The sequence below is a fragment of the Periophthalmus magnuspinnatus genome, chromosome 18, assembly GCF_009829125.3.
Source record: "Periophthalmus magnuspinnatus isolate fPerMag1 chromosome 18, fPerMag1.2.pri, whole genome shotgun sequence".
Taxonomy (NCBI): domain Eukaryota; kingdom Metazoa; phylum Chordata; class Actinopteri; order Gobiiformes; family Gobiidae; genus Periophthalmus; species Periophthalmus magnuspinnatus.
Genome location: NC_047143.1, coordinates 6,123,675 through 6,148,468, shown reverse-complemented (window position 1 = coordinate 6,148,468; position 24,794 = coordinate 6,123,675). Strand labels below are relative to the sequence as shown.

At 37.5% G+C, this 24,794-nt stretch overlaps 4 protein-coding genes across 6 annotated transcripts in view; 1 reads left to right on the top strand and 3 right to left on the bottom strand.

Moving 5' to 3' along the window:
* The window catches only part of LOC117386461 (acidic leucine-rich nuclear phosphoprotein 32 family member D-like), a 146,332-nt gene that overhangs the window by 111,635 nt on the left and 9,903 nt on the right, over positions 1-24,794 (top strand). The gene's annotated exons all lie outside the window — the stretch shown is intronic.
* On the bottom strand, positions 502-3,932 carry LOC117386279 (GTPase IMAP family member 7-like). Its single transcript, XM_033983618.2, has 2 exons — positions 3,808-3,932; positions 502-2,387 (listed from the first exon to the last, which is right to left on the bottom strand). Exons 1-2 carry the CDS (start codon positions 3,812-3,814, stop codon positions 1,378-1,380), a joined length of 1,017 nt encoding a protein of 338 aa, XP_033839509.1. The 5' UTR covers positions 3,815-3,932; the 3' UTR covers positions 502-1,377.
* Positions 9,178-16,109, bottom strand: LOC117386705 (uncharacterized). Its single transcript, XM_055229005.1, has 6 exons — positions 16,082-16,109; positions 14,680-14,736; positions 12,536-13,337; positions 12,462-12,465; positions 11,890-11,980; positions 9,178-10,304 (listed from the first exon to the last, which is right to left on the bottom strand). Exons 1-6 carry the CDS (start codon positions 16,092-16,094, stop codon positions 9,490-9,492), a joined length of 1,782 nt encoding a protein of 593 aa, XP_055084980.1. The 5' UTR covers positions 16,095-16,109; the 3' UTR covers positions 9,178-9,489.
* Positions 18,146-24,794, bottom strand: part of myadma (myeloid associated differentiation marker a) — a 7,931-nt gene continuing 1,282 nt past the window's right edge. The window contains exons 1-2 of one of the 2 annotated variants that reach the window (XM_055228859.1): positions 21,832-21,910; positions 18,146-21,577 (exon numbers count right to left, since the gene is read on the bottom strand). In XM_055228859.1, the coding sequence (XP_055084834.1) occupies positions 20,633-21,481 (849 nt within the window). In that variant the 5' untranslated portion in view covers positions 21,482-21,577; positions 21,832-21,910 and the 3' untranslated portion in view covers positions 18,146-20,632. Of the gene's footprint in view, positions 21,578-21,831; positions 21,911-24,794 lie in introns of those variants that run through there. The other variant, XM_033983764.2, reaches the window with a different exon arrangement.

Here is a 24,794-nt window from a genome sequence, read left to right as displayed (position 1 = left end):
TTTAAAAACAGATCTGGTTCCAGCTGTTCACTTGAAGGAACTGTTCAAAATCCCCTGAACTTACTCTGTCTGAACACAACCAAATATGTTCCAGACAAGGCCACTCCGCTGTCAGTGTTTGAAACTGGCCTAACAAGAACAACAACCATCCAGACGGGATTCTTCTAAACCCAAATAACTGTGATTATCTCCGTGTGACAAGAACTAGACATACCCTGCTTGTGTCAATGCTTTGTCATTATATAAGAAAAAAGCTATTTCAATTCAAGACAAATGACTTCTTTACAGTACATGACACTCCTATCATCACTAAAGGTATACTATGTCACTTTTCTGGTTGAGAAAAGTTGGGTCCATCCACCTACTTGTGTCTATGGTGATGTTATTGCTTGTCTGGAATAATCCACAGTATCTCTGCCAAGTATCTGCAGAGAAGTGACCCAGCTCACAGTAAATTTGTATGTCTTTCAATGCATTTTCAAGCAATAAAAACATATATTTGAATAAAAGCAAGATAGGTTTAATGCCATACTGAGGAACATTACAGCCCAAGTTTAAAAAAAAGAAAAAAAAAACTCCATTTGTGACAGATACACCATAGAAAAGTGCAACGCTGATTTTCACCGTAATATTTTTAGTGAGATATTAATCATAAACCACAAAGAGTTCACTGGTTCTTTTATTTATTCATTTTATTCAAAGTTTTTTTTTTGTGATCAGGTACAAAAATATTGAAAGTGTTTAATGACAAATGATACTTCAGATAATCACATTCACAACGTATCTGAAAAAACTGAATAATTAAACAATAATAAAACAATGTGGTGTGTCGTCCATTCACTCCTTAGTTACATGATGAAGTTTGAAATGTGAACTGTTGAACTAATCCAAGAATCCCATGCATTTCAGAACATGTTTGTAGAGGTCTAAACTTCAGGATTAGCAGTTTGTATTTTACAGAAAATCAGAGTTAGAAGAAATGTTGTCACTTAAAAAGGTCCTACATTACGCCAAATACTTTGTTGTTAGAATGTTGTTCCTCCTCAAAAACACACACGCACTTTTGAGTAACACTTTATTACTTTACTTTACTTTATTAGTCTATTGCTGTCGACATCCCCAATGCCCAAAATGCTCTCTTCCACCTTGTGATGTCATGAAGTGGTAGTTTTCAAGTTACTTTTTACCTTTTGTTTAGCAGAGATAGGCAAGTCCAGAGCTGAAATGATCAACTCAAGCCTAAATATACAGGGTTTGTGCGTTAAACATGTGTGAATGAAACAAAACACAACTCCAGGTATGTTTTTGATGAGGAAACATTATAATATACCATCAGAAAATAGTGTAATATGGGCCCTTTACTAACTGCCTAAATTGTTACAGGGCGTCCGTCTTGTTGTATTGAAGCCGCGTGCGCCTGTTAAACACAGCTTCTATTATTTCTATGACGTAATCTAAAGCGCTTTTTATCGGTGCCACTGCGTCCTGCACCACCTCCACCACTGAAGAGGACAGGACCTCACTTCCAACTGGGGCCCCCTCTGACGCCACTGTACCCATGAAAAAACCGACCACTTTAGACATCAATATATACGAGATGACAGAAATACCTGAAACAATTATTGCATATTTCAGAAAACGCTTTTTCCTCTGTCTTTTCATGTAGTTTTGAAGAACGATTTGCTTTGCTTCGTCTCTGCTCTCCCCCGCAGCCCGGCCTCCAGATTTGCGTATACGATCTTGCTCCTTTTGAATATCTATTTCCACTTGTTGCAACATCTCATTAACAAAGTAGCCATTGCTGTTTTGTCGGCACGTACTTTCTATCGAATGGAGAATCTGTTGAATTTGAAACCTGTTGCTTCGATATTCATTTAGCATAGTGTTATTCCAGTACTTGTTGTCAATCACATAGCATCGATTACCACATTTCTGGACCAGGTCTCTTAACCCATTGCTTTGACTCACAAACTCACTAATTTTCATCGTTTCTGGCAGCTGGTCTCCGTGCGTGAAAACTACGGTGGTGTATCTGAAAACATCATCACCGAAATCCCGCTGAATCTGATCGACGATAGCTTGTTCTTGCTCCGTGAACTTCTCAACCAGTAGCACGAAAATAAAGGCGTGGGGTCCGGGGGAAGATTCGATATAACAGCTAAATATTTCACGCTGAATTTCCTCCTGGGTACGGTCGATGTTGTAAATACCGGGGGTGTCGATCAACGTTAAGGTCAGTCCGTTCATGACTCTAGTTTTGGCCTGGGAGAAATTGGATTTGGAGTCGCTGCTGTGGTTCACGTTGAAAACTGAATCTCCAAAAATTGTATTGGCCAGGTTGCTTTTTCCACTGCCACTTTTGCCGATCAGGACAATTCTTCGAGTGTCTAAAAAAATAAAGCAACATTTGTATTAGTACTACACATTTTAGTTTAAAGTAGGGACGGAGAGTAGCATAATTATATGTTACTGTAACTGAGTAGATTTTTGGGGTGACTACTTTTTAGAGTAGAATTGGAAACTTGTTCTTGTAATCGAGTATAACTATAGTCAGATAATTGTGATTAGTGACATTTTAAGGTCCCATCTGTCTCTGCTTCTTTATTCATCCAAAAACATAACCACTCTGCTCTCCAAATTGTAAAGTAACTAGTACCCAGGGCTGGCCCAGCCTATAAGCAGACGAAGCAGCTGCTTAGGGCCCCGAGGCCAGCAGCGGGGCCCCAAGAGCCCATACATTTACACTGAAAATAATATAATATATCAAGTTTTATTGGACACAGGGCTGGTGTGTTTACAGCAGCCTAGATATCCTTCTAAAACCATTACATTTGTTTTATATCTATAGTAGCAAAATATCTGTTGCTGCTACATTTGTTTTTGAGTTGGGCAGAGGTGAGGGCAGCTATGTGTTTACACCGGTGCAAGGGCCCGACATAATGTAAATGTAAGCCCACTGTTGCCAACTGGAACATATGTTTGTGTACTGTTCTTGTGACTGTGGTAGTTGTGACATTCTGTACATTTTCAGTCTGATGTTGGTCACATAAATACAAATACGTCAAGGTGATGAGAGCAGAGTCATAATGTTGTCAATTGTGAATCCCCAATAGCTGAGCCAGGAGGCATCCACTGTTGGGGGCCCCAGAGACAAACTCAGCTAAGCTAGGGCAGGCCCTGCTAGTAAACTGACTAGTAGACTATTTATTAAAGATACTTTTTACATTTAATACCATTTCGGAAACAGTAGACCACTTGTACTTGTAATTGAGTGCAATATTAACCAAGTAACTGTACTTTTACTAGAGTATAAATTTGCACAGCCCCAGACAAAGAAAAAACACAATATTATAAAAGTTTAGTTCAAAATAAGGAAAACAAAGTGAGCCATTGAGGAAGCAAAAATACATTACAGTTTACATTATACTATAGCCTAAAAAAAAGTAAAATGACACGATCTTTCACCCTGAATGTCCAATGAAAGGAAAGTCTGTCCTTTTTAGTAAGTGCGCAATTACACGAGATAAGATTGTTATGCTGTCATGTGACCAGTAGAGGGCGCACTACCAACACAGAACAGCAGTGCACGAGGCTATGTAACACCGGATAGGCTTCAAAACAGCGCACAACGTGATGAAATACAGGTCTAAACTACTAAAATAACGCACTCTGCAACGAATGAGCTATTTCACTAATAATTTACCCGCTCCAGTTACTTGAACTTTGCAATGAAGCCTCGGAGCGAAGTCGATAGATGTGAGATTGTATGTAAACTATTAGTTAGGAACAAATCACTACAAATAATACCTTCCATGGTGGTAGAGAGGCTTTACAGAGCTGTGCCTGTACCCAGAGAGCTGCTCGTGCGTCGGGCTTCTGCTGGCTGAAGTCGGTCTCTATTTTGTTTCGCTTCTGTTTTACGGGAAGTGGGTGTGCTCTAGAGAGTACAGCTCTTTTTTATCCCCTCCCTTCTTCCTCTCTCCAACAAACTAGACAGTCATGGCTAAACGATCAGATTTAGATTTAGATTTTTTATGGTAATCTTCTGTGACATCCTAATTTTGTTTTGGTTTTCTTGATTGACCGATTGTGTTATTTTAGGTAAATACCATACACATATAATAAAATATCCATAAAAAACTGGCCCCTCTTCAAATGATTCTTAGCCAAAGTAAAGAATCCTAACCCTGTACAACCTCCTTAAATTCAAGATGGAATAGAAAATCCACAAAAATTATTTACCAAATGTAAAGACAGTAAAGTCAGGTGCAGCACCTTTAATGTAGGGATACTAACTGGCATCTTCTAAATTAGCGTTGTCTATCCAATATTTTTGGTGTAAAAAGCTGTACAGACAGTTTTAGTCATGAGAAAATAATAATTCATAATTGGAAAACAAAGTTTTAAAATTCCCTTTATAACTGTCAGTATATTATTTGAATGTTGTTTGCTTTTAGGTTGGGCTACTTGCCTATTGTATCAATAAGTAGCCTATAGCCTACTCCAACCCACTGGCTTCATGTGAATTTGGCTCAAAAATTGCCCTTGTCAAAATATGAATAATGAAAATACATAATACAAATTGCAGTAACATTTTAAAAAAGAAGGGAAAGACTGTGTGGAGCTCACCTTTCATCACAGTTTCAGGAGTGACTTGAGGAAAACAGTCTTTTCCTCTCATAGTCATGTTAAAGAATAGCCTTGAACTTCAGAGAAGAATTCACTGCATCAACCAGTAAAGACTTGTACTTGTACCAGCCAGGCCTTTTGGCACATTTTATCAGACTTTTGCTTTTGACCAGGGTGACAAGTCATGAGTCAGTCCTTGCCATATTTAATTATTCTTTGGCAGTACAATAATCAACTATAGCATAATAATAATAATAATAATAATAATAATAATAATAATAATAATAATAATAATAATAATAATAAAAGCCGCAAGTGGCATCGAACGGCCCTCGTGGGCCGTGCTTCGCACTCGGCCAACCTGGCACTAGGCGCTAACGTGCCAGTTTTGTCCGTGTTATTGCAGCTTTGGGCTGTACTTGTCACTGAACAGTAAAAGTCTACACACAGTGGAAGAACTGATACACAAAATGCAAAAACAGGAGTTTTTCCAGGCATCGCCATGGCAACACCGTCCAAAATACAAACTTGGCCCCTGGACGGGAGTGACCTTTCAGCGACCTTTTCCCAATTGTAGTTTCTACATAACTTTAACAAAATATACCTTGTTAAAATGTAATGACAGAGACAGAGGTACAGAGGTAACGATATCATTTTTACATTCATAGTCCATAAACCAGAAAACACTGATTAGTTGTACATAAAGTGGGATATTGCAGTTTAACAGTTCTGTATTTGGGCAGGTTTAATTTGATCTATGGCTAAACCACTTTAACACCAGTAGAGGGCGCTGTTTGCCTTCTATGCTCTGTGCCAGTTCATTTCATTTTATTGGGGGACCCTATAAAAGCTGTCACAGTCACATCTCAGGACTCTCTTCTGTCCTTTCCTGAGAGTCTGTTGCTTCATTGTTCACTTTACCTGTAGAACTCATTAAACCTTCTGACTTTATGTTTCAGACTCTTGGTCTTTGACGCTTACACCAGACACGAACATTCTTGCGTTATTCTTATTATTGCAATAAAAATTTCTAATGATAATAACGTATTCTTCTTCTTATTATTGTCTGGGAATAACTGCACATTCCTTCATTCAATGTAACGTTTGATTCCCCAAAACAAACACACGGCCTGTACAGAGTTTCATTCAAATGTAACAGTTTCATGTCGCACTGTTGTAGGGGACGTAAACCAGTACGAACATTTGAACGTGCATCACGTAGCAGACTCCATTTTCTTCTCTTTTTTGCGTAAGTGCAGTGCATGATGGGATATAGCATGGATGCACGCTTCGGCTATGGTTGATCTCCATGGAAACGCAGGGCACATTTGTCTGGCGCATTCGTCGGGTGCATGAAATGAGACAGCACTTGTCACACCGGAAGTGACGTAATGCCCTTCGACGCACACTTCAAACAGTGCATTTAAGGGCATTTTGGCGAATTGGGACACGGCCGAAGCTGCATCCATGGACTGATGCTGCTGAGTTGATCTACCTGCCTGTCAAATCTGTCAAATATAATCTGCTGATAATTATATTGTCTTGTACAAAACGATTGTACATAGAGTTTGTACATGGTCTTACCTCACTCTTACCTTGAAAATGATTTGTTTTGTCTCTTGCATAACTTTAAATCAGATGTTGCCTCCACACATTTCATTTAGTAGCCTAGTATTTCTGCCAATTACTTTTTATTCTCTCTTTCTACAACTACTAGAGTAATTTAGTTTTAATGTAAAAGTACTTGGTCTACTCATAAGCTGAATTCATTTGTTGGACTAATTCATTCTCTTCAGTTTAGCAAATATAACCTACCCCAGAATGGCTGCACACAAACCTTCTGCATCCTGATCATATTTATTCCATTCTGGGACACACATGGACAAAACTGTTGGTCCCTTCGGTTAATGAAAGAAAAACTCATAATCGCCACAAAATAACTTGAATCTGACAAAAGTAATAATAAATAAACATTCTATGAAATCTAACCAATGAAAGTCGGACATTGCTTTTCAACCATGGTTCAAGAGAATTGTTTTAAAAAATAAACTTATATAACAAGCCGGGACAAACTTCATTAATGAAAGTTACCAACAGTTTTGTGCAGGTGTGTGTCTGCGCAGGTGTCCACAGCACAGAGGACATCAGAGCAGGTATCTTTAACAGGCTGTGGGTTATATGAACTGGTGGAAAGTAAGTCAAGTTTAAAGTAGATAATTTTTACTTTTACTTCACTTTATTTGAGAGCAGTATCTGTACTTTCTACTCCACTACATTTTTGAACGGCGCTGAAAAGTAAAAGTGAGCAAACAAAAATATACAAATCAAAACAACTAGATTCAGTCGTTTCTATGGAACAAAATTCAGCACAAATCTTTATCAAAATCAATACATTTGAAGCCTTACAGGACCTCAACATATGTGCAAAATGACTTCTTACTCTGCAGTTTGTGATTACCTACAAATGTGTAAACATCGGCCCCTCTTCTATGTAGTAATACCAACATATTAAGGCCAAAATGACAAGTCTGACAGCAGCATTTACTGTGAGCGGGTCGACAGTTTTCTAATGTAAAGCGAATTGGAGTTAATGGAGCCGGAAGCGCACCCATGATCACTTCCTTTTTGGAACATGGCGGCTTGCGGATTAGCTTTGTCCATTTATATATACAGTCTATGGTCTATGACGCTTAGCACATCCTGGCACCGCATGCACCATCTTCTTTATCACACAGTCCGCAGGAAGATATCACCCACTTCTTGCACCGGCTACAGTCACAACCCGGGTTGCCAGTGTCTATGTAGTTTGTGGATATTTACTGAAATTATCTGATATTTTGTGTTTAGTTGAGTTTACACCTTCTGTTGTTCTTGTAACTGTTTATTTGTTGTTAACGTAATTGTTTTTGTATCTGACACTTGGTTGCTGTGCGGACAAGTTGATGTGAAGGTTCTATTCATCAGTTACTGGTCTTTTTTTTCTGGAGACTGGCTCTAGTGAATTGAAACTGCTGTTGTTTTGTTGTTGTTTTGGCGTCGGTTATGGCCTAACGTAGCCCTTGTGTTCAGGAAATAAACAATTTGGCATGTTTCCTTATAGCTGAACGTTAAACTGCTAAACTGCTGCTTTATTATGCTCAAATAAACAATATTAATTCATTCATTCATTCATTCAAAATTGTTTACTTTATACTTTGATGTTCCTGCAGTGAAATTAGTCTGTCTGCATTTGACCCAATCAATTCAATGTTCAATGACCCAATTTCATGTCTTGGGTCATAGGTTGATTAGGATCACCTAGCTGGAGAATTGGTCTGTTCGGCATATTTTTGGTTGATGGTAGAAATTCTGAGCATGAGATAAAATGGTTGAATGGAATGCTGCGTTTACAATGAACACATTTGGAGATCTTCAGGTTTTAAAGACAACACAAATTATGCAAAATTGACTTTTTTGAGCTTTTAATCATGTTAAAATATTGCTCCCGCATCAAAAATATACCTGGAGTTGTATTTCACATTATTCACTCTGACTTCAGTAATCCTCTATTACAAAATGGACAAAATAGTTGGTACCCGTTGGTCTCAAGGCTTCATTATCTTTGACCCACTCCTTTATAGTAACCCCCTCCTATGGCTGGTCACCCAGAGTGAAGACCAGTGTGGTGTAGTTCAGAGCCACAGGTGAGAAATTTTGACAGGTACACTATGTAACTTTTCTGGTGGAGGGTAGGTTATGTCCTTTAGTTTTCTCCATGTCACTGCTTTACCTAGAATGTTCCACAGTATGGCATTTCACTTATCTGTTTTCGTGGAGTCAAGCAGGTGATACCACAAGCCAAGTTACAAGCCAGATATGTGAAAAAAGTGCCCTAGGCCACAATAAGAAATTATGTTTTTCAATTTATTTTTGCATAATTAAAACACCTGTAATTAAATAAGTGATAAATAGGCTTAATGCCATACTGTGGAACATTCTAGCGAAAGTAATCACTTCCATAGACACAGTTCCCCACCAGAAAAGTTAAAGTGCAACTTTAAAAACATCAAGCCAAGATAACATGTTCAACTTTTATTACAAAAACGAATATTGTGAACTAGTTCAATGACTGCAGTGTGGAGGAAATGTCATCAACGCCTGTGGTTGACATGGTAACTTTGATACTCGAGGGCGCTGTGTTTCCTCTCTCTGTGCAGCACCAGTGGACTGACAGTTTACTTTCACTTTCCTGTTGTTTTTAACCCAGTCTGTTTCCAGGAAATGGGTGTCACAGGTTTCTCAGCTCTTATAGGACTGTGTTATTATTATTATTTCAGTGCATTTCATTAAAAGATATCTCATCTGTCCTATAAGCCTATTATATTTATTAGTAGCCTATATTTAAGACTTACAGTGGATTAAAAAAAAAAAACAACAACAACACATAGCCTATAATTTAAAAGCAACTCAATTTTCATTGCAGGTCTAGCATCACCTGGTGGCTAATATGAGGAGACGACTGTTTTACTTTTGTTCGGACGTTTGTGTTTTCAAAAAAATAAGAAGAAATAAGATTCCAACAATATTTTTATTATTCAAGAATAAAACAGTACAAGAAATCAAAACCCTCCAGTACCTTGATTTGAGAGCTACTTTTAGTCCTTCTTTAAATTCTCTTTGTATTCATTTCCAGCAAAGGTTATTATCAGACTGATCAACAAGGCAACGAGAACATACAAACTGGACCGATGTAGAAAAAGGATAAGCAGATTAAAAAGCTTAAATCAGAGAGAAAACATGGCATCATCTTTACAATAGAATGATTATTACTGTTGGGCCCATGGGAGCCAGGGATTGCCTTGATTTGAGACTCTTCACAGCCTAGTTTCGTTTAAAAAGTGCCTTTCCAATGAAAAAGGCGACATCAAGCAGCACTGAGCCCACAACTGATAAAAAGGGCCAGAAATAATCAAAGGTGTTCTCTTTAGCCTTTTTTTGGACCTCCACATTTGACAAATTGGCATTCTCTGGTTTTGCTTTGATTATTTGGGTTTCTTCATTTATTTTTTCTTTGACTTTTTCAAGGTTTGCATTGGTGTAGCATCTCCCTCCGTTCTTCTGCACAGTTTGGTCAATGGTGTTGAGCAGCTCTTTGAGCTGGTGCTGGTTGTTCCTGTATGGATCCTGGCTGTTGTTCCAGTATCTATTATCAAACACATGACAGCGACCTCCACATTTCTGAATCAGGGTGGTCAGGGCTTCATTATCTTCGGCCCATTCCTTTATAGTAATCCCCTCCTGTAGCTGGTCACCTAGAGTGAAGACCAGTGTGGTGTAGTTCAGAGCCTCAGGTGAGAAGTTTTGACAGATAACGTCAGCCACAGACAGCTCATGTTTGGTGAATCTCTCCACTTTGAGCACCAGCAAAAAGGCGTGGATTCCTTCTGCACATTCAATCATGCATTTCAGGACTTCCTCTTTGAAATCAGGGACGTTTGGATCAGTGTCAAAAAGCCCAGGAGAATCCACCAGCTGGACATTTCTTCCTTGCACTGTTCTCGTCTCAGACTGACAGTGCATTGTTTTTGATGTGGAGGAGTGACCAGGAGTAAACACTTTGTCACCAAGTATAGTGTTGGCCAGGCTGCTCTTGCCGGATCCGGTCTTACCCAGAAGCACAATCCTCCTGTCTGCTGCTGTTTGGAAAAATAAAGAAAGTCTTTAATGACAATTACATGTTACTTCAGTGCATGTTACAGCCCCAGGCCTCCAGCTCCTCCTTCAGCTACAAAAGTTTGGAGACACTTTTTCATTTCTATGTTTCTTCTTTATCTCCATGATTATTGTATTCTCACTGAAGGCATCAAAACAATGACACATATGGAGTTAACTCACACTAATATTTACACATTACAATTAACAAGACTAACTTATCTCGTCATTAATATGAATAAAATACAATGAAATGTCACAGTTTCTAATACATTATGTTTCTTGTAGTATAGTTCAACAGACCAAGCCAACAAACACAAACCTTTACTAACAGGTGTGGTAGTTTCAGTGTAGTTCGCTCCTTCTTTTAAATAGATACAAGACAGTGTCCACCAACAATCAGACCAGAACTGAAGAAGTGGCTTGTAAGAGCAGTTAAACGTCTTCACTTCTACAAAGATTTGTCTAGTTGACAGATTTAAACTTCGTCTTTTACTTTGGATCATACTTGGACGACTGAGGTATTACACAGATATGCATTTGTAGGTACAGGAAACATACTGTATTGGAAATAGTGACATTTCATTGTATTTTACTAATATTCATTCAAGTTAAGTTATTCTTGTTAATTGTAATGTAATGTGTAAATATTACTGTGAGTTCACCTGTTCATCTGCAGATGGATAACAGCAGAAGATAAATCTGATCATCTTTTCTTAATGTGTACATGGCCCTGACAAACAAAGATTAAACTAAACCAGTTAATGTTTCGTGTTCTGTAAATATTTTTCAAGTCTCCGCCCACCGATAAAAGTAGTTAAAATATGTATTTGTAAATCATGAAATCAGAATATAAATCTCTCTTTTTTCTTTTTGGATTCTTTTGAAGACTACAATAATATGTTTGCACTCTGTCTGTCATATCTTGCCTTAAACCAGAGAAATATTAGTTTATACATAAAAAACACTGTAAGTTTTTTTTTTCGTTTTTTTTTTCTTCATTTATTTATTTGTTTGTTTGTTTGTTTTGTTTTGTTTTGGGGTTGTTGTTTTTTGGAAATTGAATTGGATTATTTACTTCAAATGTATTTATTATAGACATTTCTTAACCCCACTGGTAAATAATATTGCTTAAATTAGAGGTACACTATGTAACTTTTCTGGTGGAGGGTAGGTTATGTCACTGCTTTGCATAGAATGTTCCACAGTATGGCATTTCACTTATCTATTTTCATGGTGGCAAGCAGGTGATGCCACTGGCCATGTTACAAGTCAGATCTGTGAAAAAGTGGCCCAGCCCACAGTAAGAAATCATGTTTTTCAATGTATTTTTGCACAATAAAAACACTTGTAATTAAATAAGTAATAGATAGGCTTAATGCCATACTGTGGAACATTCCTGCCAAAGCAATATCACCTCCATAGACACAGTTCTCCACCAGAAAAGTGAAAGTGCAACTTTAAAAACATCAAGCCAAGATAACATGTTAAACTTTTATTACAAAAACAAATATTAGTTTAATGACTGCAGTGTATAGGAAAGGTCATCAACAGTTTGAAGTCACTCACCTGTGGTTGCCATGGTAACTTTGATACTCGAGGGCGCTGTGTTTGCTCTCTCTGTGCAGCACCAGTGGACTGACAGTTTACTTTCACTTTCCTGTTGTTTTTAACCCAGTCTGTTTCCAGGAAATGGGTGTCACAGGTTTCTCAGCTCTTATAGGACTGTGTTATTATTTCAATTAATTTCAATAAAAAATGATGGCTTATCTGTCTTATATACAGGCCTATTATGTTTATTAAAAGCCTATATTTAAGACTTACAGTGGATTTAAAACACACACACAGCCTATAATTTAAAAACAACTCAATTTTCATTGCAGGTCCAGCATCACCTGGTGGCTAATATGAGGAGACGACTGTTTTACTTTTGTTTGGACGTTTGTGTTTTCAAAAAAATAAGAAGAAATAAGATTCCAACAATATTTTTATTATTCAAGAATAAAACAGAACAAGAAATCAAAACCCTTCAGTACCTTGATTTGAGAGCTACTTTTAGTCCTTCTTTAAATTCTCTTTGTATTCATTTCCAGCAAAGGTTATTATCAGACTGATCAACAAGGCAACGAGAACATACAAACTGGACTGACGCAGAAAAAAGATAAACAGATTAAAAAGCTTGCCTTGATTTGAGACTCTTCACAGCCTAGTTTACCTCAGAGCCTTTCCAATGAAAAAGGCCACACAAAGCAGCACTGAGTGCACAGCTGATAAAATGGGCCAGAAATAATTAAAGGTGTTCTCTTCAGCCTTCTTTCGGACCTCCACATATGACAAATTGGCATTCTCTGGTTTTGCTTTGATTATTTGTGTTTCTTCGTTTATTTTTTCTTTGACTTTTTCAAGGTTTGCATTGGTGTAGCATCTCCCTCCGTTCTTCTGCACAGTTTGGTCGATGGTGTTGAGCAGCTCTTTGAGCTGGTGCTGGTTGTTCCTGTATGGATCCTGGCTGTTGTTCCAGTATCTATTATCAAACACATGACAGCGACCTCCACATTTCTGAATCAGGGTGCTCAGGGCTTCATTATCTTCGGCCCATTCCTTTATAGTAACCCCCTCCTGTAGCTGGTCACCCAGAGTGAAGACCAGTGTGGTGTAGTTCAGAGCCTCAGGTGAGAAGTTTTGGCAGATAACGTCAGCCACAGACAGCTCATGTTTGGTGAATCTCTCCACTTTGAGCACCAGCAAAAAGGCGTGGATTCCTTCTGCACATTCAATCATGCATTTCAGGACTTCCTCTTTGAAATCAGGGATGTTTGGATCAGTGTCAAAAAGCCCAGGAGAATCCACCAGCTGGACATTTCTTCCTTGCACTGTTCTCGTCTCAGACTGACAGTGCACTGTTTTTGATGTGGAGGAGTGACCAGGAGTAAACACTTTGTCACCAAGTATAGTGTTGGCCAGGCTGCTCTTGCCGGATCCGGTCTTACCCAGAAGCACAATCCTCCTGTCTGCTGCTGTTTGGAAAAATAAAGAAAGTCTTTAAAGACAATTACATGTTACTTCAGTGCATGTTACAGCCCCAGGCCTCCAGCTCCTCCTTCAGCTACAAAAGTTTGGAGACACTTTTTCATTTTTATGTTTCTTCTTTATCTCCATGATTATTGTATTCTCACTGAAGGAATAAAAACTATGAATGGCACTGATGGAGTATAGTAAACAAAAGATAAACTTAAAATAATGCCAAACTTCTTTTACGCTAAACAAAAAAAAAAAAAAAAAAACAACCATCATCAAAAACTTATAAACAGCCACCCTTTGCTTTGATCACTACAATATTGGCATTTCTTGACCCTTTAAAGGCACAGCTGTGAAGAGAAAACCATTTCAGGAGACTTTGTCAAGAAGCTCATCGACAGAAGGAAAAGGATTTGCAATGTTGTCAACAAAGCAAAGAGTGGATACATAGAATACAAGATACTAAGAATTAAAATAAAAAAAATAGGTCTTTAGCTTTTTTGTTTCTTTTTTACATAATTCCATATATTTTGCATTAAATATGTGATGCCCCTTGTATGTATATATAAATGTAGAAAGTAGTAAACATGAAAAAAAACAAAAAAAAAACAAAACAAAACACTGTGTGCTTAAACTTTTGACTGAGTCTCTCCAGTGACCTCCTCCTGACTGGTGTTCGCTCTCCACCTGCAGCTGCCACACCTTATAACTGCCCCGCCTCTGCCGCTCCTGTCTGCTGGATTCTGATATGCCACTTCTGCTCTGTGTCTCCCCTGTAGTTTTTGCAACTTTGTAAAGTGAGACACTTGTCTTTTGTGATTGAGTTCAGAGACTGGTTTGTTTTTGTGTTATTGTAATTTGTATATTTTAGTTATCTTATGTTAGCTCTATTAGCTTTATAACTCTCTGTTGAGAGCCTCTTTTGTTATCGCTTGTTATCACAAATAGCCTATTTTAGAGTCTTTCAGAATTACCTTTACATTTCTTTTAAATAAATTATAACTTTAGATGTACCATTTTCCATCTTGGTTGTTGTTACTTCCCCATCCCTATCAGAGCTGGGTCATGATAGTGCACTATGAGCTCTCTGAACTTGAATCTCTGCTGTGTCAGCGTGGAGTCATAAAGCTAATATGTATACGTTGAAATTGATGAGTGGTACTTCTGAGTACTACCAAATCTTAACCAGGTCGAAACAGATTAATGCAAATTTAAACTTGGGCTAAACCAGGTATAAAACCAGACCCACTGTTTAAGTTCTAAAATACTAACCCAATGGAGATCAAATATATGGAAAAACAAAACAAAACAAAAACTACTTCAGAGAAATCTGTATACTACCTGAATTAGCCCACAGACCTCGAGCGAACCACTGGACACTTATTACACTGTATGAGCCTGAAATCAAAAGCACATGAGCACCTTAAACCACAGACAGCCCTGCAGATGAACCCTGGATCAAACTTTCACTTTTGTTTCTTGCATAACATCTTTTTTAATGCAAATGGTTTGATTTTTTTGCAGAGTGATGTATCTTTGAGTGTAACATTTTTCCATCAGTTTTTAAATTTTAGCCTATTCTAATTCATGCTAGCAAAACAAAGTGTAAAACATGCATTATCTACCCTCAGTATATTTTCTGACATCTCTGACTACAAATTAGTGTTCTGAAATATTTTTTAATACCTATAATTTTAGACGATGATGTAATTTTACGTTTATCTGGTCAGCAGAGGAAATGCATCTAATTCCTCATTATCTTCTATTATAATCACTATATTTAAACCTGCCCTTATAAAGCATGTTATAGCTCATGTTTATATAGTTTCTGAACCTCCTGAGTTCAAATTCGTGTTCTCGCATATTTTTTGAACAATTAAGTGATTTATTAGGCCTGTATAAATAGCTCGATGTTGTAAAAGCGCATGTATAGAATATGGCGCAGCATGGCCTCCGTAGCTCGGGACAATAACACAAGTTTTTTTTTTTTTTTTTTGTGTTTAAATAATGGTAAAGGTATACAACATTTGTGGTAAAATAGAACACTTCCACAATTAAAAGTCAAAACAGACAGAGTATTATGACGACAATAACACAAGTTCACTAATGAGACGTTCGGAAGCGCGGTTGATGCAGTGTGCTCAGTGACCAGCAGGGTGCGCCAAACATGCGTCAAACAGGCAGAAGTGAAGAAAAAACTCCATTCTCCGGATATGATTCAAAACTATTTAATTATACTTTTGACACGCGATCATTTTAGATTTTACTGGACAAGCACTTCTTGCCTTTATTGCCTTGACCACAGAAAAAGGCTACAACTTTATTCTTATAAAATTATGACTATATTCTCATTAAATTGTTTTTGTTTTTAAGTGACCCTTGTACTCCGTCCTATCTTTGAAATGTGTACGATTTACAATGAAAACAATAGTAGGGTCGTTAAGGGCTAAATGGAGTAATTTCAGCTGAAACTGGAGACAATAGATGTTCACAGGTTCAGTGTGGTTAGCCCCTCCCTTCAGGTAGATATAAGGCAGTGTCCGTCAGTAATCTGAAGTGACTTGGATGAGCAGCAAAACGTCGTCACTCCTACAACTTTTTGTACAGTTGACAGATTTAAACTTTGTCTTTTGCTATCTGAGCCTTTAAATAAAATTTAAAAAAATGCCATCTATTTAAATCTATAAATGTAGACTTAAAGTAATTGAGTTTAAAGGTGAAGCTACAGTTAAAATTCACTTACCTGCTTTTGCCATAGTGTTGTGTTCAAATGTTCAGTGAAAATTTTAATGGCAGTTTAGTTTCGTTTCCACTAAATGTGTATTGTAGTCAACAACTCCACCTACAGGAAATACTTAAATCTTAAATATCACACACCGTTGGACCATTGTTGACAAATGCCAGAGGTGGGTGGAGTAGTCAAAAACTGAAAAGACCAAATTTATTTTAAAATATTATTACTCAGGTAGAAGTGCAAAGAAGTGGCCCAAGAGAAAAAAAAAAACAGACAAAATCCTATCTGAAGGAGTGGTGTAATAAACACAAATGTTCAAATCATTTCATATTGTCAACATCAAGTTTTTGTCACTTGTAGAATCACTCACAGTGGGAAGAGTAATCAAGAGTACTGTTACTTCAAGAAAAATATTACTCAAGTAAGAGTAAATGTATTCTGCAAGAAAAAAAATGTATAATAATAATAATTAAAAAAAACTCAAGTAAATGTAACTGGGAAAATGTAAGTGAATATTAATCACCTCTGACTAGCAACAAATGAGCTCCTGCTACTGGACGAACTAGTTTGAACTAAAATAGAGAAAGGAATGCCATGGACAGCCAACATGTGAGATGAAATGATTTTATTCATTAACCACAGGCCTGTCACAATAAATACTATTGACTTACCATTCAATATATGAAAGCTGAAACAATATTTTTCATGTGTACATTTTCTTTGCACTACTTTTTTTGGTTATTTTATGGCTATATGATAAGAGTTGAGCTGCAGAAAGCTCAACTGATAACTTCTATGACTCATTACAAATGCAAACTAAGAACTACACTGTTTAATTCAGCTATTTATCTAAGAATATTGTAGATTTACAATAGTTTTTGTGGTTTAAATTTGCTCTTGGGTTATTGTGTCAGTGGCATGAATTGGTTTCACTATTATCATTTATTGTCTACATTTACTTTGGCTATATAAAACTTCAAAAATGTGTTGTGTGTGACAGGCTTGATAGTAGTAGATAGTAGTTGGGATAGTACCTGTGGTAAATACACTGCCTGGCCAAAAAAAAAGTCCCCACCTGGATTTAACGAAGCAAATAGCCTGGTGTTGCTGCAGTCGGTCCGGTCTAGGTTCAGCAACAGTCTGTGCTCAAAGAATGAGATCAGCTGACACCTGAATATACTGAATGACCAGGTTATTCCATCAATGGATTTTTTCTTCCCTGATGGCACGGGCATATTCCAAAATGACAATGCCAGGATTCATCAGGCTCAAATTGTGACAGAGTGGTTCAGGAGCATGAGACATCATTTTCACACATGGATTGTCCACCACAGAGTCCAGACCTTAACCCCATTGAGAATCTTTGGGATGTGCTGGAGAAGACTTTGTGCAGCGGTCAGACTCGACCATCATCAATGCAACATCTTGGTGAAGAATTAATGCAACACTGGATGGAAATAAATCTTGTGACATTGCAGAAGTTTATCGGAACAATGCCACAGTGAATGCATAATCAAACAACCAAATATCAGAGTGTGTGACCTTTTTATTGTTGGTGACTTTTTTTTTGGCAGTGTATTTATCATAGTCTTATATCAGTTAAGTGGCTGTTTGTGGGGGAAAAGTTAGAAGGAAAGTACAAAAATACAGGAACTAGCGCTGAGTTTTAAAACAGAATTTCTCTACCTTAAGAAAATTACATTCAAAATACAGGAAGAATTTACGCAACACATTTTCCTGACAGATTAAACACTGATTTAAAGAAATAAAGGTATTGTCTTTTTTTTTTTTTTTTTTTTATCTAATCATAACTATTGTGTAATTTAGACAAGTTTTGGCCCTTGTTAATATTGTGGTTGCTAGGTTACAGTTATGGAATTACCGCTACGTCATATTTGCTGCCCGTGTCCAACCAGGAAGTACAATGATAAACTTCACCAAAATTAAGAAAATAACTTAGACAAAACTAGGCACGATTTATGAACTATATTTTAGAGTAATGAGTAGTCCCCTGTGATGCCCAATAAAGAGCCGATAGAACTATGTTTGTCTAAAATAAAGGAAGAACAAAACTGAACAGAAGCATTTTATTTTGAAAGCATCTTGTGACAAAGAATCCTGCAGTGCACTTTCACTTGACACACATTATAAAAAAATAAAATAAAAAAAATGGTACTTTAAAGATGGACTATGTAACTTTTGTGGTAGAGGGTCTGTCACCAACTCGTCACCAATATTGCATTTGTTTTTATTGCTCAAAAACATCTTAAAGGTCTTACATTACACAAAATGGATTCTTGTGAGCTTTATAATGCTGTCACCTCATCAGAAACAGACCTGGAGTTGTGTTTTGTTTCATTCACACATGTTTGAGTAACACGTTTTTATTGGTCTGTCTACATCTCCAAAGCTCTAAATGCTCTGCTCCACCTTGTGATGTCATGGTGATGGTAGTTTTCAGCTACCTTTTACCTTTAGTTCAGTAAAGATTGGAAACTCCAGGCTTGAAATAGTCCAAAATTAAGGTGTATGGAGTTTAAAAACACAGTGGAGAACTTTCTGTATCGCCACATGACATCACAAAGTGGAACAGAGTATTTTCTGTTAGAGATATGCAGCATTTGTGTGTTAAATGAAATGTATGCGTTTATGTGTGAATGAAACAAAACAAAACTCCAAGTATGTTTTTGATAAGGAAACAACATTATAACATAGATCAGAAAATAGCTCTATATTAGCCCTTTAAAAACATTAGTTCTCAGATCAGAACTACACTAAACTGTGGAATATTACACATATACCAATAATAATAATATAATATGATAATATGTATGGAGACAAGCAGGTGGCAGACCCTCCATAGAAAAGTTGCAGAGTGTACCTTTTAATACTGTTGCCTGGGGTCCATAATACACAATACTTTACAAAGATGTGAGTCTGGTCCCCTTGAATCTCCCTGTTTTCAGATGTTGGTGATTGACAGGTGGATTAGCCAATCAGAGACACACATGATCCATCCATATCAAAACAAATATGACTGTTCACAAGATAAAATAAAGCAAAAACATTTCACAGTAAACTGAAAAAAACATTGTGGATGTCTGCAGAGTCAATGAGCGAAGCAGTACACTCTGTTAATGTGAGGTGAGAGAAGTAGGTGGTGACCAATGAGCTACTTTGTTTCATATGCGTCACTGAAAAAACCTAATCTGATTGGACGATCGTGTTTGGTTCTGGCTTGAGGCGCGAAGGAGGGCGTTGGGACGAGACTGATATCCCTCTGTACAAAAATATAGAGAGGCAGTTAAGGTTTTAGAGATGACACATTCCCATCTGCATCACTCTACGCATTTTATATTGCAAATGGGTGGACTGTTTCATGGGTAGGCTTTTGTTCACATTTCATAGTTAATTCATAGATGATGATGTGGCATTTATGTGGCTATTTATTTACAAAGGATCTTTATGGTTAAGTTGCAAAATAGTATGAGCTGAACAATTATGGAACAATATCTAACCCGTGATGGAAAAAGTACTAAATTTTGTTACTTAAAGGTGCACTGTGTAAATTTTTTGGTTGAGAATCCACCCTCTGCTTGTGTCATGGTGATGTCAGTATTTTGCCTGGGATATTCTGCAGTATGGCATTAAACTAATCTTGTATTTATTCATTTACAGGTGTTTTTATTTCTCAAAGCCACCACAAAGACATGCATTCTTACTCTGAGCGGGCCCACTTCTCCCCAGATCTGACCTGTAACCTGGCCTGGTGATGTGGTCTACTTGTCTCCATGGTAATAGTTAAATTGAAGGCCATACTGTAGAAAATTCCAGGAAAAATCTTAAACATCTATATGAAGTCAAGCATGCAGTCAAGCAGGTGGCAGACAATCTACCAGAAAAAATTTACTTAACTAAAAGTATTAAAGTACTTAGCTAAAATGCATACTTAAGTACAGTACTTACAATACTTTTGCTTTGTTACATTCCACAACTGTATCTAGCATCTACTTTTCTGGCAAGCATTGTGATTATATTTGTTATTTATGTTTTAATAGTGGAATTCTCTTTCACATTTTGTACACGGCCATTTGAGAGAAAACTGAAGTATGAACTGATGAACTAATACACGCATTTCAGAACACGTTTCTAGATGTCTCAGGATTAAAACCAGGATTTTAAGGCAGATGTCAGAACTAGTTAAACATTTTGCAGAGATCACAAGTTAAATTTCACTTACCCTAAGCATTCAGAGCATCCTAATTATTCACCACGCTGAGTTTATAAGTGCTTTCCACAACTCTCTTGGCATCACGGTAAAGCTAACAACAACTAGCATGCTAACGCGCACTTCCAGATCAACGGCATATCTTATTTTGACCTCAGGAACTGCTTATACAATATATATACTGGGACCATTTTCGCTCAAATACATTATATAAAAACACGTGGATGAAGCTTTTAAATAATTGTAGACAGTGTTTGCCATTTGACCATATCACATTATTACAGTAACTAGGCACTTTTATCTATTTTTGCAGGTTGATTTGATTACAAGTTTCAGGCTTTCACAAAAACTAGCCTGGCGGAGTAAACGAGGTCAGCAATATATAGCAGTAAGTTGAGGGCAGTGAGCACAGACACAGTGATCAGATTGGACCTGTAGCTCCCGGGTGGGGTCCGCTTATCAAACTGAAACACTGGCCAAACTATGGTCGCTGATAAGTACATGAGGACAGCCAGGATCCCATAAATGGACAGAAACTTTGAAAACGGTATAGGAAGGTATCCGGTGAGCTCCCCAACGCATAACACCACTATTAACATGGAGAGGATGAAGCAGATGCAGTACACAGCCATGCACCATCTCGTTCCAGGGTGATGGTCGTATGATACCGGGCTGCTGACGTAAATGAAAATCACACAAGCGACAAATGTCTGGCAAACTTTTAACAGTCCTGGGGAGGTAGCCATGTAGCCAGTCACCTCTCCTGGTCTAGCTTTGGACAAGCTAACCTCACCCATGTACGCCACCGTAGCCAGGCAAGAGAAGACGGTCGAAACGATGCGATGGTCCCTTACTTCACTGCGGTTGTTGTTGCCCTTTAAATAGTTTAAAGGAAAAACTATTGATGCGGAGAGGCAGAGGAGGGCGGCATAACTGGCAACAGTGATGGGGAAGTTGCTCCAAGAGACGAAGACGCGGGATTGGAGACCAAAAATTTCCACCAGGAGCACAATGGCGGTACAGGTGAAGCTGAAGGCCCAACAGAAGATGCACCAGTCGGCTAAGCCCTCGTGGGGCAGGTACCCCCCGCTGCTAACCACACTGAAGGCTACGCAGGTGAAGACCAATGCGGCCAATCGGAACCACAGAAGCTGAGAGGTGGGGATGACCATCAAAGGCATGATGGGATACTTGGGGAGTCCAGATAAGGTCAAATGGTGATGCTAGAACGATGTATTTTGAACGTGGCCTTGGTTGGCAGAGTTTTGTTACATATTCTGCAGAAGATAGAGAAATACATTTTTTTTATTACATAGATAAATAACAACATGTTTACATTTGAGATCTCACATGTATTATGATCACAGTGGGTAACACTTTATAATAACCACCCACAAATTTGCCTCAATACAGCCTGAATAAAGACCTAAGAATGCTCCAGGCTTAGTAACAACTTAAACCCTTAATAGTAGTTACTAACATTGTGAAAGAGAGGGGATTATGCTAAATTGGTCCTTTATCAAAGTTACACCTTAAGGGGGTTTAGATGTCATCCATGCCTGTTTGAGTATCTTTGTTATGTCTCCCTGGCCCTATTTGAACCCTTCTTACCGTTAGCAGTAAGATTTTGTCCAATGCTCCGCCCTTAAGAATACATCACCCATGCTCCCCTCAACAATTCTCCATAAATATTCAAAAACAGGATACAAATCTGCACACAGCAACTTGACAAACTTGATTCCATGTGCAGTAGTTTCATAAGCAGAATGCACGCTTATTGTGTTGTGATAGTGCTCTGAAGGGTGTGTGTATGTGTGTGTGAGGGAGGCTGGAGAAAATGAAAGTGAAACTTATTATAATACATGTTAAAAACAATAAAAAGTCAAATTATGTTATGTGTTAGCAGTTAAAACCCCACAGAAGTAAAATATCCCTACTTTACTAAACTACTCATTATGATTTACATACTAGAACTAGAACAAGAACTAGTTACTATTTTAGCACTTGACTAAAATACTGTTACTTTTGGCATGATGGCGTCTTATATCTTTTAGAGGTATTATTCCTATGCGTATACACAGTAACATTAAAACTGCGCAGTAAATTCTCTCTTATTGTACGAGCTGAGACCTGTATCTGTTTATCAAAGGAAATAAAGTTTGGAAAGTCCCCTGGTTTAAGAAAGGCAATGTCTCCCTCTAGTGGTGAGTTTATGCCTAGCGTCTCAGTTATAGAAAAGAGAAGAACTTTTAATACTTGGAAATTCATTTATATCAGATTGTATTTAAACACTTGTCAGCAACATAAGTAAAAAATTGTTTTTATTGGTTTATAAATGAATTTGTTAAAGCCAGAGCATGCAACTTTTTAAAATAAAATATAGACTAAAATAAAAGCCTGCATTTTGGTTGGATTTTTTTTTTTTTTTTTTTTTTTTTTTTTGATTTATTGCATTGAAAAACTTTACACTGTGTAGGCTTGCATCTCCCCAAGCCTGACTCTTACTTGGCCTCTTCTTGCTTGTTTCCATGGAAATGATGTAAAACATATCTATCACCTAACGTTCCAAAGCATTGTTTTAACTTCCTATTTCCATGGAATCAGGTAAAAAATTGACTCTTCTGAGCTTTCACCTCCTCAAAAACATAGCTGGAGTTGTGTTTTGTTTCATTCACACATGTTTGAGTAACACTTTATTATTAGTCTGTTACATCTCCAAAGCTCAAAACGCTCTCTTCCACCTTGTGATGTCATGCCGTGCTAGTTTTCATTTTAACAGCTCCTTTTACCTTGACTTCAGTAAAAATTGACAATTCCAGGGTTGAAATGATTCTACTGAAGATGTGTGGAGTTTAAAAACAGAGTGGAGCACTTCCTGTATCACCACATGACATCACAAGCTGGATCAAAGTGTGCAGGGATTGTGTGTGTTACATGTGTGAATGAAACAAGACACAACTCCGGATATGTATATGATAAGGAAACAGCATTAGAACAGATCGGAAAATAGCGTAACATGGGCCTTTAAAGCTCATTTGTAGCTACAGCAAATGACCAGCCTCGTCTCAAAGGTTTGAAAATGGCATTAGCTCTGATTAGATTTGAGGCCTTTCCTGCTTTGGAGAGGCAGACGTACTGAAACAGGAAACATGCGAGGTTAATTCCATGCAGGAACTGTAAGCAATCAGTGACGGGAAGTAGGCTGTATAAGGCCAGTAGAGTACCAGAATGTAATCCCTCTGCAAGTTTTCCAAATTAGACATGAGAAATATGTACAGATGCAAAGGTGGTCATTGTTAAAGAATCGGTTCTCTTCACTCCATCCATACCTCTCCTTTTTGGTGTTTGATCTATAGTTACATTTACTTGAGTAACTTTTTAAAGAGTAAGCTTTTACTCCTACTTGAATATTATTCTTATTGAAGTAACAGTAATTAACTTAGTTGAGTAAAAGTGTTGGTTCCTCTTCCCATTGTGAGTGAATCTACAAGTGTCAAAAGCTTTATGTCGACAATATGAAATGATTTGAACATTTGTGTTTCTTGCACCGCTCCTCCAGATATGATTTAGTTTTTCTCATTTTTGTGTCTTTCCTTTGCAAACCAGATTTTTGCATTATTTAATATTTTGTCATTCCAATTAAATTAACTTCAAATTATTAATCAGATGTCATGTCCCAACAGTTACTCTTTAAGTTACTTGAGTGGAGTTTTCCGAAATACTTTTTACATTTACTTGAGTAATTTCTTGGACCACTACTTTGTACTTCTACCTGAGTAATGTTATTATTAACGTTACTCTTGCTTACGTACAATTTTGGCTACTTCTGTGTAAAGGCTGCTTCAGTACTCTCTGTGTGTCTTTGTCTTTTGTACCTCTTAAGTCTCACACTCTTGAGTACCTCCTATTAATCGTACCAGTGTTTCTTTAGTTTGTTTATTCGTTTACTAATACAATGCCAATTATAACTATTATATTTTCTTGTTTTAGAAAGAGCCCTGCCAAAATCATCCCACAGAAGCATTCTTAAGGATGTAAAATGCACTACAAAGAATAATTTACAGTCAAATACAGTTAAAGATGGCATTTAACAGGTCCAAATTACACCATTTTCAGGTCTATGTTATAATGTTGTTTCCTCATCACAAACAGACCTGGAGTTGTGTTTTGTTTCATTCGTTTAACACACACATCCTGCATATTTAGGCTGAGTTCTTCTTGCAAACTGAAAACGCTCTGTTCCACCTTGTGATGTCATCATGTGGTAATACAGGAAGTGCTCCACTGTGTTTTTAAACTCTACACACCTTCACTAGAATCATTTGGATCATTTCAGCCCTGGGTTTGTCAATCTCTCTTGAGTAAAAGGTAAAATGTAGCTGTTGACTTAAAAACTACCACTTCATGACATCACAAGGTGGAACAGAGCATTTTGAGCTTGGAAGATGTAAACAAAACACAACTCCAGGTATGTTTTTGAAGTGGTAACAGCAT

Excerpts from the sequence above, each read along its gene's own strand:
- LOC117386705 (XM_055229005.1), bottom strand. Across the intron at positions 13,338-14,679 it reads AGGTCTGTGGGCTAATTCAG|CAGCAGACAGGAGGATTGTG; the intron begins GTAGTATACAGA and ends TTTTCCAAACAG. Across the intron at positions 10,305-11,889 it reads AGTTACCATGGCAACCACAG|CAGCAGACAGGAGGATTGTG; the intron begins GTGAGTGACTTC and ends TTTTCCAAACAG.